At 37.8% G+C, this 13294-nt stretch overlaps 1 protein-coding gene across 5 annotated transcripts in view; it reads right to left on the bottom strand.

Moving 5' to 3' along the window:
- The window catches only part of ddah1 (dimethylarginine dimethylaminohydrolase 1), a 182160-nt gene that overhangs the window by 17849 nt on the left and 151017 nt on the right, over positions 1-13294 (bottom strand). For 4 of the 5 annotated variants that reach the window (XM_028811522.2, XM_051932776.1, XM_051932777.1 and 1 more), the window contains one exon: positions 5108-5251. The exons of the other annotated variant lie outside the window; for it this stretch is intronic. In XM_028811522.2, coding sequence (XP_028667355.1) covers positions 5108-5251 — 144 coding nt within the window. The remainder of the gene's footprint in view (positions 1-5107; positions 5252-13294) is intronic. 5 annotated transcript variants of the gene reach the window in all.

Raw genomic sequence — 13294 nt, 5'->3', positions numbered from 1 at the left:
GCCGTAGTGGCTGCAGGTTTTTTTTATGGCTTTTTAGTCTGCAATATAGTGTTCTTATATCGTAGATTTTTTCCTTCCCAAGGATATAATCTAATTGATTTGAAGCCTAAAATGGATCATTTTCAGTCTGTCACATTTTTGTCTTAATTGTTGTATTAAACCAAACAGTGCATGATAAATCCACACAGGTGTAAATGGAAACAAGTTAAATGGAGAACTGCTGGCTCATTTGTCAGTTGCATCTTATTGCCAGTAAGGAGCCATTAAAAACACTGAATGCAGCTGCTTAAGATTGAAATAACCAATTAAGGGTGGGGAAACTTAATAAGCAAGACCACTAAAATGAAGCATCAAAATGTCACTTGGCAATAAGTGCTTCATCAGCAATAACTGGCCTCCAGCCACTGCGGCCCTCCAGGACCGATGTTGCCTATTCCCAATTTAGACATTTCCGACAAGATCATCTAGTGGACAACATCTCACCAGATGCTTCTGTCAATAAAAAGACAATTTCTGGAGTTGTGTCTCATCTTTTTCCATTACAGCATCCACTAATCTTTTTTGTTTCTCCTACTTTGCTTTTTATCTTTAACGCGTCATCTACCAACATCAGTGCCTTCTCTAGTGAGCCTTCTTTTCTCATGATGTAACTGAAGTATTTCATCTCTAGTTTTCATAGAGAATTATAGCATTCAGCCTGGTTTGGGGAGGTCTTAAGCCCTCTAATCGTCTGCAGTACCATAGTTCAAAAGTGGAGATTTTTCTTTTGGCCTTCAGTTGCTACTGTGACTGTTGTTATTATTGAGACTTGTGCCACTATTACTTATTGTTCAGGAGTGTCACTTTCTACAGTTTCAATTTTACACCTGCCATTCCTGAACACTTTAATCAAAATTCTGTTCAAGGATTCTCTTAGGCAGAATGCTAATCAATACTGCTAAGAGCGGGGTCAGAAAGTCAAACAGGCAGGATGAAACGGTCTAAGAAAAGTTGGAGAGGTCAGGAAGTATTGCAGTAAATGGAAAAGTTTTCCATATTATTGTGAATGACTGAAAATGTTAAAAAAAACACTAAAATTGAGTAATGTGAACACATTTCACATTCACTAGAATTGAAAAGTATAATTAAAACTTTGACAAATCTATATTCAATAGAATTTTAAAAAGTTCCAAAAAGTACACAATTTATTCTTGGCAGGCTGTTCATATCCAGTGGCTCATAGTTAAATGGCCCCGATTACCTTGTGCAGATGTCTTTAATAAATTTGGAATGCCCATTACAATTACATATATTTTGTTTGATGCTGCTGTTGTTGTTCTTTGAGAGAATTTAAAATTTATAAACCACAGCTGTCAACTTTTCAGTTTATTGTTTTCATGCAAGCAGTCTTTGAATTTTTGATTACATTACTGTAAAAAAGTAAAGCTTACTGTGATGTAATTACTAGCACAATTTTATCTTTCTTTATGCAGACTACAGTCACATTTGCAACTTTCCATTTCTAAGAAAGTTCTCCCTACTTAAGTGGTTGTTGGAAAACATTTGTCAACAGTGGCTGTTCTTTCTGTCAGTGTTACAGACACCGGGGCTCTGTTGGTTTTTGTGAAGTGAGTCACATCTCACTCTTTTGTTTAAAAACATGAATTTATTTTCTTCTGTCTAAGGCACTTCATTCATTTTTTATTTTGAAAAGCTTAAATATTTATTTACCGTATATACAGTACTTGCAGATACAGTAAGTTCTCCCACGGATAAGTCGGGACTTCATTTTACAGTATCATTTCTGGTATTTTATAATGTCGGTCGTATAAGTCGATTGCGGAAAACTCACGCTATTGGTACAAGGGATTATGATATGCTAGTGCCCACCTGAAAGAGTAACCATAGAGCACACTACCTGTTATTTTCTATGTGTGTGCGACAATACGCTGTATCAGCACCTGCTCCTAACCTCTTTCTCTCTCTCTTTATTGTGCCTACGTGACCACACGGTAATTCACGAACTATTCCGAAGCAACGTTTGCACTGTTTTGTGTTTTTTGTATCTCACACCCTCATACACCTTTATTGTAAGAGCACCCTTATCTACAATGGAGTGTTCGATCAGAAGAAAATATGAAGCTGGTTTTAAATTAAACGTCGTCGAAGTAGCGAAAGAAATTGGTAACTGCGCTGCTGCAACAAAATTCGATGTGTCAGAATCTGGTGCGAATTTGGAGGAAGCAAGAAGATGTTAACAAAAAAAAATTAAGTGTCACATTTTTGAATGACGTATAAGTCAGGGTCTGATTTTATGATTGATTTTTCAGGTTTCAAGACCCGACTTATACGTGAGTATATATGGTTGTTCATTGATTATTTTCTTGCACATTTTCCATGACATTTAAATGTGTACAGTACACCCCCAAAATTCGCTGGGGTTACGTTCCTAGAGCACCCGCGAATTGTGAAAAACCGCGAATTTTGGATGTGGTTAAAAAAATATATTTAAAAAAATATTTAGTTTAAACCTTAAATATTCCCCCAAAACACTTTAATTTAATTTCAGACTCAGCTTAATACATTACCTAAAAAAAAGAATGTAAAGGTAAACCCGTATACTGTACAGTACTGTACTGATATGTCACCCGCAGCGCTAGAATGTAAATATGTACTGTAATTCATGTAAGCATGTTTTCATTGCCAGAAGCCTTAGAAGGTGCAGAGCGTTTAGATGGCATCTTGGGGCTTTAACCCTTAAACTGCCACATACTTGGGGGTCAATGCATCCCTGGACGCCAAATACTTTTTTGCTGCACTTTAAGTAAACGTTACAATTCACAAAGAAAAAGTGAAATTTTAATAGAACATTTTTTTTCCATGCAAAGAGCATCACAATTACTGCAACACTGATCATTTTACACACTGCTAATGAACTGTAAAAACTATTTAAAAAAACTACTGGAACAATATGTCCAAGGTGCAACCGATGCAATGGAAGAAATTAAGTAAATCTTCGAGCCAACTGCGCATGAACTGGCAGCACGCAAACACACAGAGATAAAACGCTGACGTCTCAATTCCAGAGACAGTGAGGCTGCAGTGTGTCACGCTTGGGTCACAGAATAGTACAGAAACACAGGAGATTGTAGAGACAAGAACTTTATTCAAACACTTCAAACAAACAAACATGTCTCTTTCAGTATGCAGTTATCAATTAAAGAATAGACAAACATTAATAGGAGAGCATAACCCCCAACAGGAGCAGAGGATGTCTGGGGGAGGAGAGAGAAACAAAGCAATCAGCCAAAAAGGACAGCTGCTGTTCAGGCTTTTAAGTCAGCTCCTGCATGCTCGCAAATGGCACTGGGAAACGACTATAGCTGGTTGTAGCGGTTTAAGGGGTAAGAGGAACAAAACGGAAAACACAAGAACACTCAGCTGGGGATGCATCACAGTCAATCAGCAGCAAGGAGAAATGAAAAACGCTGTAGCGGTCCAGTGCCACTAAGATTCACACCTTCGAGAAGATGGTGATTTATTTATTTTTATGGTGGAGATTCCAGGTACGCACCCAGCCTTGGCCCGACCCGCACGCACTCACAAACAGAGACAAAAACAAAGCAAACTGGTAATCAAACAGCAAATAAAGAATGTAATGAAAACAAATGAAAACAACGATACCACCCGTTCCCCTTATGGTGATTACACATTAAATACAACAAAGCATCAACAAAACACACACAGTAAATCATGAAAAACGGCAACGAATGAAATGTAATGATGAAAATAGATAGTCCAGAGATCTGCACGTTGAATGGGAATGTAAAGATAGTCCTACCGCTAGTTCCTGAAATGGTGAGGATGAGTGGACGGGTTCAGGAGCGCTTCTTTATTTGTAGGATGGCCATGAATCCACTTACAGTCCTCATGTACACAGGCAGACGGCAGACAATGCAGACGCCAAACATGAAACGATCCACGACAAAACGAATAAGCACAGGTAACCCAACAGAAGGCAGAGAGACAGGAACTTGAAACACAAATTACAAAAAATTTTTTTTTGCTTTTGGTCACCGGCCCCCTTTGTAAAAGCCGCTCTGACATCCTTTGACCCCAATAGCCTCACCACCCTCAGCAGAAGACCAGTCAGAGCCACTGCAGGGACTGCTGGGAGTCGCAGTTTCAAATTCTATTGGCTACTTTCACCATCCCAAGTTGCGTTTTCCTCTACGGTTGCTTCCTGTTCTCCCTACATTACAGTATTGCCACGAAAAAAGCCATAAAAATTGCGGAGGATATTTGCGGTTTCCGCTAATAATTATTAGATAGGTTCTAAGGAAAAATCCGTGAATGACTGAGGCTGCAAACTCTGAACTGCGACTTCGCGGGGGTCTACTGTATCTGAATTTTCTTTTCAATTCTCTATTATTTTTTACTTGAATAGTACTGGAAGGATCCATTGCATTTTGTCTTAGCTCAACTGCAATTCTTTTTCTGTTTCCTTTGTAACACGCTAATGTTTTTTTTGTTCTTTATTTACATTGTCGGTATGGGGATAGTTTTAGTCTTCAAATTATTTTGTTTGTTTTTGAAATTGACTTATTTTGCACTTAATACCCACGGTATAAATATTTTGGTTTTTCCATTGTCCAAATATATACTTTCTGAAACTAAGTCTTCAATGATTGCTTGTGTGTATTCAAATAATGCTTCAGAGGATCGGTCACTTCTGTCTCTCTTACTCTGTCAAGAAAAACCAAACTGAGGGATGAAGCAGCTTTTCCCTTGAGCACAATTTCCATGTCCTCTCATATCTTTCTAACTGCCTTTTCACAGTTTGAAAAGTAAAACAATGTACGGTCAGAACATCTTTTCTGCTACATATATGTCTTACTTTGTTAACACAGCATCCAAGATATTGGGATATGGCAAAATTGAATCATATTAAGCGTGCCAGGGGTTGTTTTGTTAAATTATGTTGAATATGATGCAATCTTTGACTTGCCACAATTTGGTGGTATGACAACAAATTTGATTCACTGCAACTATTGATACAAATTTACAAATGAAGAGATGAATGCTATACAGAAATAAAACAAAAATAACTTCAATAAAATCAACTCACCTTTGAGCTTTCTGGGTATTCCTCTGGTGTGGAATGCAGCAAGACGTGTCCTTTGTTTGGAATATTCAAATAAATGCAGTTTGCAGCCGCATCGTCAGGAATGGTCAACTTGTCATATCGATGATCACTCATTTGCTGTATGACCTAGAAAATTGCAGCCAAATGATATATAAGAACCTGACATATCCACATTTTCTGTAAAAACAGCCTATAAGAAAGTGCCTTTTTTGGGAAGTCAGCAATCTATTTTTCTACAGTGAAAACAAAAGGACAGAGATTCGAGCCCACTTCAGTGTCCACACAAATAAAGCTGCCCATTCGCCTGCACTCAGCAACTGAAATCATCAATCAACCTGAGAAGTCCATGGACTGTGGAAGTTCACAAAGTTAGATTGTAGATCATGATAACAGAATGTTGGATACAGTTCTATGTTTCACTCATTTTTTTTTTATTAATCCAATAATAATGTAATCTTTAGATTTGCTTAAGGTAATGTAGTTAAAACAAACACACCATAAATTAAAACTGACAATTTATTTAGTTGGTTCAAATTTGCTTTACATTTTTGTGTATCCCTTTAAAGAGTGGTAAAAGCTACAAAAAAAGCAATAATAAATACAATTTCAAAACAAGGAATAAACTTGAAAAGGTGATATGGTAATGACGTTTGGTTCCCAGTCTGTTCATTGTCTATGCGGACTTTACACAATCTCCTAGTGCCCAAATGAGACTTTTACCCTTCCATATCCCAAAGATGTTCATATTGGGGTAAAGGAAACTGCATTGGTCCAAGGACTGTGTGCAGGCGAGTTCTTGAGTTTACCATACAAAGAACTGGATTCTCTTTCATCTCCCTTTAACCCTGTAATAGAAAATATGTGGGGTTTTGTGGTCATATGTTTGTGACTTGCTTGTGAGATAAGAGGAAAATGTGTAAAAAATAGATACCTGGAACAGATGGAAGCATAAGTGAAACTGTGGTGCTGCGCATTAGGGGTCTGTGGCAGTGCATGAGTTTTTAATAAAGCAATGCACTCAGGCTCCGTGGGTAAAGGTGTGTGCATTGGTAAAGCGGTGCGCTCCTGAGGTAATTGATGGCAAGACTGGCTACATAACGTTTGCACATGACAGCACGATCGGTTGGACCAATCAGCATCCACAATGGTATAAAAGGAGCCTGAGGCGGTTTGGGAGGGATCACGAGAAACCATGGTTTGAAAAAAGAGAGTTACCCTTTGTCTATACATATATCTATCTACCTATTATCCTTATGTTATAAATAAATTGTATAATTTTGGTTATTGCAACAAGCATGTCTGGGTTATTTGTGAGAAAAAGTCTATTGCCATGTCAGACTGTAACAGAGAAAGTGATAGTATTGTGACAGGTGGTTGGTGTCCTTACCCAGCCGGGATGCCCCAGCACAATATATTCAGGGAGAGCAGCCATGGACACTGCAATACCTCCCCCTGGACACTAGATGGGCGCCTCCCTGGGGTGGAACAGTGTCTCGGGTTCCCACAGGGCATCCTGGGAATTGGAGTTGGGTGCAGCCCTGTTGGGTCCTGCAGGCACCGCCAGGGGGCGCTGTCTTTGGGACTCCTGAGCCCGTATGGGCAACCTGTTCATCACACCCGGAAGTGCAGCCGGAAGTCAGGGATCAAGCACCTGGAGCACTTCCGGGTGAACCATAAAAGGAGCCAGCAACCACCTCTCAGTGGCCAGAGTCAGGTGGGAGGAGGACAAAGCTTGGTGAGGAGTGGTGGAGGACGAAGAAGAGAGTGTGCTGTGTATATTAAGTGCTTGTGGGACTGTGTTGTGGCTGGGGGGTTCACGGGGAAGACATGCCCTCCAACTGAAGAAAAATAAAAGTTTATTTAATTTTACATGTGCCTCTTGTGTCCAATCTGTGTCGGGCACTATATAGCGCTATTCTTACAGTATTTAATGTAGATTTTTGCCAATTTTTATGATTCACAAATTGTACATATTTCTTGCATCCTGACTAATAAGTAAAATAGAGATCCTTCACTCAATCATCATTAATTTAGTGTCCCCCTTTGTGGGCGTATTGCATTAATTAATTACCAGCATTGTGGAAGACAAAACTGATAACTACTTAACTGAGTGATTAACCCTTCTATCCTACAAGAAGAAGCAGAGTTTTTTGTTTTATTTCATTGCATTAAGCAAAAAATCAAGCCAGATGAAATTATGTGACTTGTTTTAAGTGGTCTGATTTGCACATTTACATGCACTTAAGGTGGAATCCAGAATTATGAGTGAGTAAGGACCTCCTAAGCACTACCTACTTAGGCACATTCACCTTATAAATAAATATAAATGCAAGGGCGGCACAGTTGTGCAGTCACAAAGGAAAGTAAAATAATTTCAGTCAATGTTTCCTTTAAAGAATAAGTTAAATGCATATGGGTATTTATTTTCATAGTATGACTTTTACATGTGTGTCATGTGAAACATTTATCATAAGGTAAGTATATTGTTTCAATACAAATGATGGCTAATATGAAGCTATATTCTAAAAAATATACTAAAGTACTTTTTATTAGTACAGCTATACATTTTCTATTAATGACTAGAAACAATCTTTTATCATTGTTGCAAAAAACGGAGGCATGTGAATTCCAAATCAATAATCCAGGCTTGGTTTTCAAATATGCAATGATTTTACAAATAAACCTCGCATGGCTGGCTCTTTTCATTCATTGAGAATTGCTGGAATGGCCTGTTGTTATACAAGTATTGGACTAAGCAGGTCAGGAAAATAAATAAATGCACAGGTTTCTTAACCACTTTCACAGCTGTGTCAATGTTCAGTTCCACAAAGCTCTCGAATGAGGGACAAAATAATCAAACAGATTTAAATGTACTAATGAAATTTTCATTTTCTTTCATTAAAGGCATTTTCTGAATACAAAGACTGAAATAATCCTCACAAACTGTTTCTTACTGAAACTGAATACTGAAGTATTGAAATTATTTTTAACGTATATACCATAACATACCATACCATGACTTAACCGTCTCAAATCTGCTTAACCCAATTTAGCGTCATTGGGAGCTGGAGCCTATATTGGGTATGAGGCAGGGCATCTGGACTGGGTAAAAATCCTGTGCATGGCAATCTCCATACTAAATTGTAACATCAGTTCTAACAAGTCCATCTAAGGATTGCACAGCTAAATACTAATATCAGAGTCAGAGCATTTGACCAATGAATTATAAAATAAAATATCTAGTCTATTATTCAGTTCTTAATAAACGGGGACACAACATTTCCTCCTCATAATATGGAGAAGTCTCATTACAGTGATATACTAAAAGCCTACCTTTACAGTAGCAAGTGTCTGATTAATTGGCTTGCCTGCTGCTTTTCGCATTCTGTAAGAGCATCCAATAACATCACAGCTTTTTAGATAGCCTTTTATTTTTAAAAAGTACTCAAAACACTGTCGCCTTTGTGTAAAGTCTTATCTAATGGCAGCATCTCCAAATGTCTTTACATTAATTCAGAAATAATGATCTTTGCCTTTCTGGTTGAAAGTTGGAAACAGAGTTCTCGAGGTATAATTATGTCAGGACTATTAATCTTCCCCTGACATCTAAAATGCTGTCAGCAGTCAAAGCACAAAGACCTTCAGAGTCAATTAAGTGGGCTTTTTTCAAGATTTTACAATTTCAGAATCCAATCTGGTGAATGATCTGAACTAAGCTTTCAGTATTTTAAGAAGAGACCCATTTTAAAACTCATTTAGATTAAAACAACACTTACGAAAATTACTGCATTCTAGGATTTAAAATCTTTTGGCCTTTTAATTATCAATGAAGAGTGACACGTTTTATTGGTGCAACAAAACTTCAAAAGTGAAAAACAACAAATAGCGGATGGATGTCACTTACATGGGTAAAAATATAGCCCAACTGTTAAATGTCATTTTCTTAACAGCTATTGTTGTTATTTTAAGGCAGACCTTTTAGCATCCTTTTATAAAGTGTCACGATAATTTATATTTACTATCTGTTGAAAACTTAACAAGTCATAGTTTGTACAATTCCAGTGAATGAACGTTATGACTACTCTGCCTTCATTTCTAATCAACACCCAGCAGATCTAGCTCCTGCCTAGTTTCTCAGTCCTATCAAAAACTGAGCATCATTCACTTAGAAGGCAGGGTGATTTGTGTTGCTACTGAATAATGAACATATTATAGTTCCTGTATCTATACATTACTTGAAACACATTTTACACATTTAATAATATCAAAAATGGAAAGAACTGAAATGAGCGAAAATTTCAGCTTTGTGTTTTTACATGACTTAAGCAACACAATTTGACCATTTAAGATGCTATGCCTAACTACTTACTGTATGTGAGCATGTGTTTCTGTGAATGTGTTATCTGACTCATCAAACTTCAAATTTTATTTATAGGCTTAAACATCATGAGTACTACTGATTTTAAATAAAAAAGAATCATAAGAATTTCCATTTTAATAATTGCATTTTTTTTAATCAAAAGTAACCATAAACATACCCTTTTCAAAAAACATTTCAACTAAAAGTATTTGAAAAGTAAAAGGCCTTCAGTTTTTTGTTGAAGTATTTTTGATGGTTTTAGACTGCCATCATGTTACATTTACAGTAGAAAAAGTCTTTGTCATCTGTAACAAATCATCTTCAATTTAGAGGTTCCGTCAATGAGCGTGATCAGAGTATGGGGAAAGTTCTGTGACCCCATTAGCCAGATTTCTTCCAGTAAAGGGTTACAAGAAAACACTTTAATGCCCCTAAAGTACAACTTTTATAATTTTATAATATAAAGGAAATATTTCAAGATTTAAAACATATATATGACATGGAGATCAAATTCCTGATTAAGTTTATTCATGACAATGTACTTTATATACTGTTACCTTGTAAATAATACATTAAAATTAGAAAAGTTAAAGAATGTAACATTCAGCAGCTCTGCTGTCTAAAAAAATCAATGTTTTATGCTCTTTATCATTTCTGTGTGCAAACAACCATTTTCAAATACATTTTATTTCAGTTGGTGTTGCAATGGATACTGCAACTTTTACTGTATTACTATTGGGAGCTTGAAGTATGTTTTAAAAATTATATGTACACATATTGTATAGTATAATCATATAAATATATATATATATATATATATATTGTGGCACCCGGCTGGGGTTCATGCCCGGCTGGGACGCCCAGGAGGAATGGAGGAGGGCTTGTACTTCCTTCAGAACACGAGGGGGCGACCGCCCTGGTTGCTTTGGGGGGCCACGGGTACAGAGCTTGGAAGCTCAACCCTGTAGGGGCCCGTGGTCACCGCCAGGGGCCGCCCCGATGCCTTGGGAGCCCTGGACCTCAGCACTTCCGCCACACCCAGAAGTGCTGGGGGAAAGAGGATTGGGGACACCCGGAGGACTTCCGGGTACAGAGCCAGAGCTTCCGCCACACAGGGGTGTGTCAACATAGGCGCCTCGGGAAGCACCTGGAGTCTATCTGGGGGTGTATAAAAGGGTCCGCCTCCCTCCACTGAATGGCAAGAGTCGGGTGGAAGAGGACGAAGCTTGGTGGAGAGGAGTGGAGGCGGACCAGAGACTGAGAAGGCATTGTGTTGTGTGGCCAGGACTGAAGGGGTGATTGGTGCTGCGGCACTGGGTTTTGTGCACCTTGAACTTGTAAATATTGTAAATAAATGTGTGTGTGGTGAAACCATCATGTCTACCTGTCTGCGTCCGGGCTGTTCCCCACAATATATATATATACACAGTATGTGCAACATTTATATAGTTTAACTGTGCATCACTTTCCATCATAGCCTTCCTTCCAGGTTATTAACATTCTTAGTCCTAAGGTCATTAAGCTTCTGTATACCCAGAAATAGTTCCCAATTTATTTTTTGTAAAAACGATATAAAATAATCTGTCCGCTTAAAAATGCCTTCAGAGTTTCCCAGAGTATACTTGCAGAGACCTCCGAAGATTCATTTGTCTCCAGAAAATAATCAGTTTGCTTGGATATTAATTCTGTACAGTGCTCATCAGCTAGTGACAAGGGGATAAGATGCCAGCTATGAAATGAGTGTGTAGGATTTAGAAAGTTAAGCATTAGGATCAGAGTCATACTTACATGATTTGGAAATGGGCAAAAAATCATTGTCTATGAAGCAATAATCAATTCTATAATAATAATGATGACCATGTGAGAAGAAGGAATATGCTCTAGGTTAGGATTTAAAAACCTCCATGGGTCTGACAAGTTCTGATCCATTACAAAATGTGTAATTATTTTTGCAGTATTAGATGTAATCGCCACTTTAGGTGAAGACCTATCCAGGTCTGGATTTAAAACACAATTAAAGTCTCTGACCATTATAATTTTCTAAGTGTTCGCATGAGGAATGGATGTGAATACATTTTGGGTGAAATCTCTTATCATCCACATTAGGTGCATAAATATTTATCAGAATCACTTTAGTATTAAATAAACTGGCCATCACCATGACATATTGACCTTCAGGATCACATATTATGTCTGACACAACAAATGGGATAGTTCTGTGTATTAAGATTCCCACACACCTAGTTTTCTTTGAGTAGCCAGTGTGAAAAACTTGTCCAGTCCAATCCCTTTGCAACCGAAACTGGTCTTTATTTATTACGTGAGTCTCCTGTAAAAATATAAATGGTCTTAGTTGCCAACAGAATTCTCTTTGCCTTGTCAGAACACGGTATGACTCATGATCATGTTTCAAAAAGGATGCTAGGAGCAGTCTATGTAGCTTTCTTTATGTTTCATTCAGAGAGCTAAAAATGTAAAACTGACTTTAAATATTCACTTTTAATTTGGCAGGGTACAAAAGGCTGTATCTAATATCAGCACTGTGTAGACAGTGTTTAATACTATAGTATATGGCGTGTTTAGCAGCTACTGCAGAAGAATAAAAATACAAATGCTGTTATTTTCAAACATAATCTCCTCTTTCTGTCTGAGAAGGGACATGAAATTTTGTTTGGCGTGTAGTTTGTATAAGGGTTCTCGGTTTTGAGGCATTTGAGCCACGTATACGATAGGCTGCTGAGATCTTGGTGTCTGATTTGAAGTCCTTTCCAGTTATTTTAGAGAATAGTTCAGCCATGAATTTCACTGGGTTTGGACTTTCACATTTTTCAGGGAGACCTTCGATTCTGATGTTGTTCCTTCTATAACTGTCTTCCAGCTCAGCCACTTTGTCAGCAAGCACTTTGCATTCTGATTTTGCAGCCGCAGCATTTTCATCAGTGATGGAAGTTGATTGTTAACTATTGCTTAACATCTTCAAGCTGAACAGTAAGTACTCTTATTTTACTCTCTAAGTCACTCATATTTTCCTATATTTTTTCATCAATGTTTCCAAGAATTTTTGCAGAAGTTGTAGTAAACTGCCTCTGAGTGTGGCAATCATTTCCTTCAGCTTGAAAAGTGTGTTTTGGTCTTATCTGCACTCCGTAAGGCAGAGTTGTTGGTCCGATAGGAGATGATGCGGGACTCATGGAAGGTATTAGCTGCGGTTGGCAGTGGGGATGAATGGACCATGCTCAGTTCCAGTAATTTTCCTGAAATCAATGAATCCTCCCCGCCTCGCTCACAGTTTCACTCCCACTTTTGCTTTCGGCTGGAGGTGATGCTGCAGCATGAGGTCCTGGCAGATCAATTCCTTGGCCCATCTGTTCCAGGTCAGTCTCTCGTAGGCCATACTGTGACCTTGAGGCTGGTCTTGACTTTGATGAAAATTTAGCAGCCTGAGTCTTATCCTTTTCTTTCTGAACCCTTTGTTTACTGTTCATGTTTATTTATACTTGCATATAATGTAAATACAGGATACCTCAGGATGATAGTAAAGAATGGGTAAAATAACACCGCTACTAACGGAGCTCGGCTCTAGCCGTCCATCTCATGCAAAGTATGAGACCAAAACCTTGTGAAAAATATACAGTACAACATGACTGTGTCTTTAAGAAAAATGTAAAAGGTCAATAACAATAATATATGACTTTATAATTCTCAAAAATCATTAATAGAATTTTAAATATGTGGTAAATAATAAATAGTAACTACATAAATAAGGTAAAGTTAAGAGAGTTAACAATAGGGCATCATGTACTGTACTT

This window comes from Erpetoichthys calabaricus, chromosome 10 (genome assembly GCF_900747795.2).
Source record: "Erpetoichthys calabaricus chromosome 10, fErpCal1.3, whole genome shotgun sequence".
In the NCBI taxonomy this organism is placed as follows: domain Eukaryota; kingdom Metazoa; phylum Chordata; class Cladistia; order Polypteriformes; family Polypteridae; genus Erpetoichthys; species Erpetoichthys calabaricus.
This window is presented reverse-complemented; position numbering and strand designations above follow the sequence as displayed.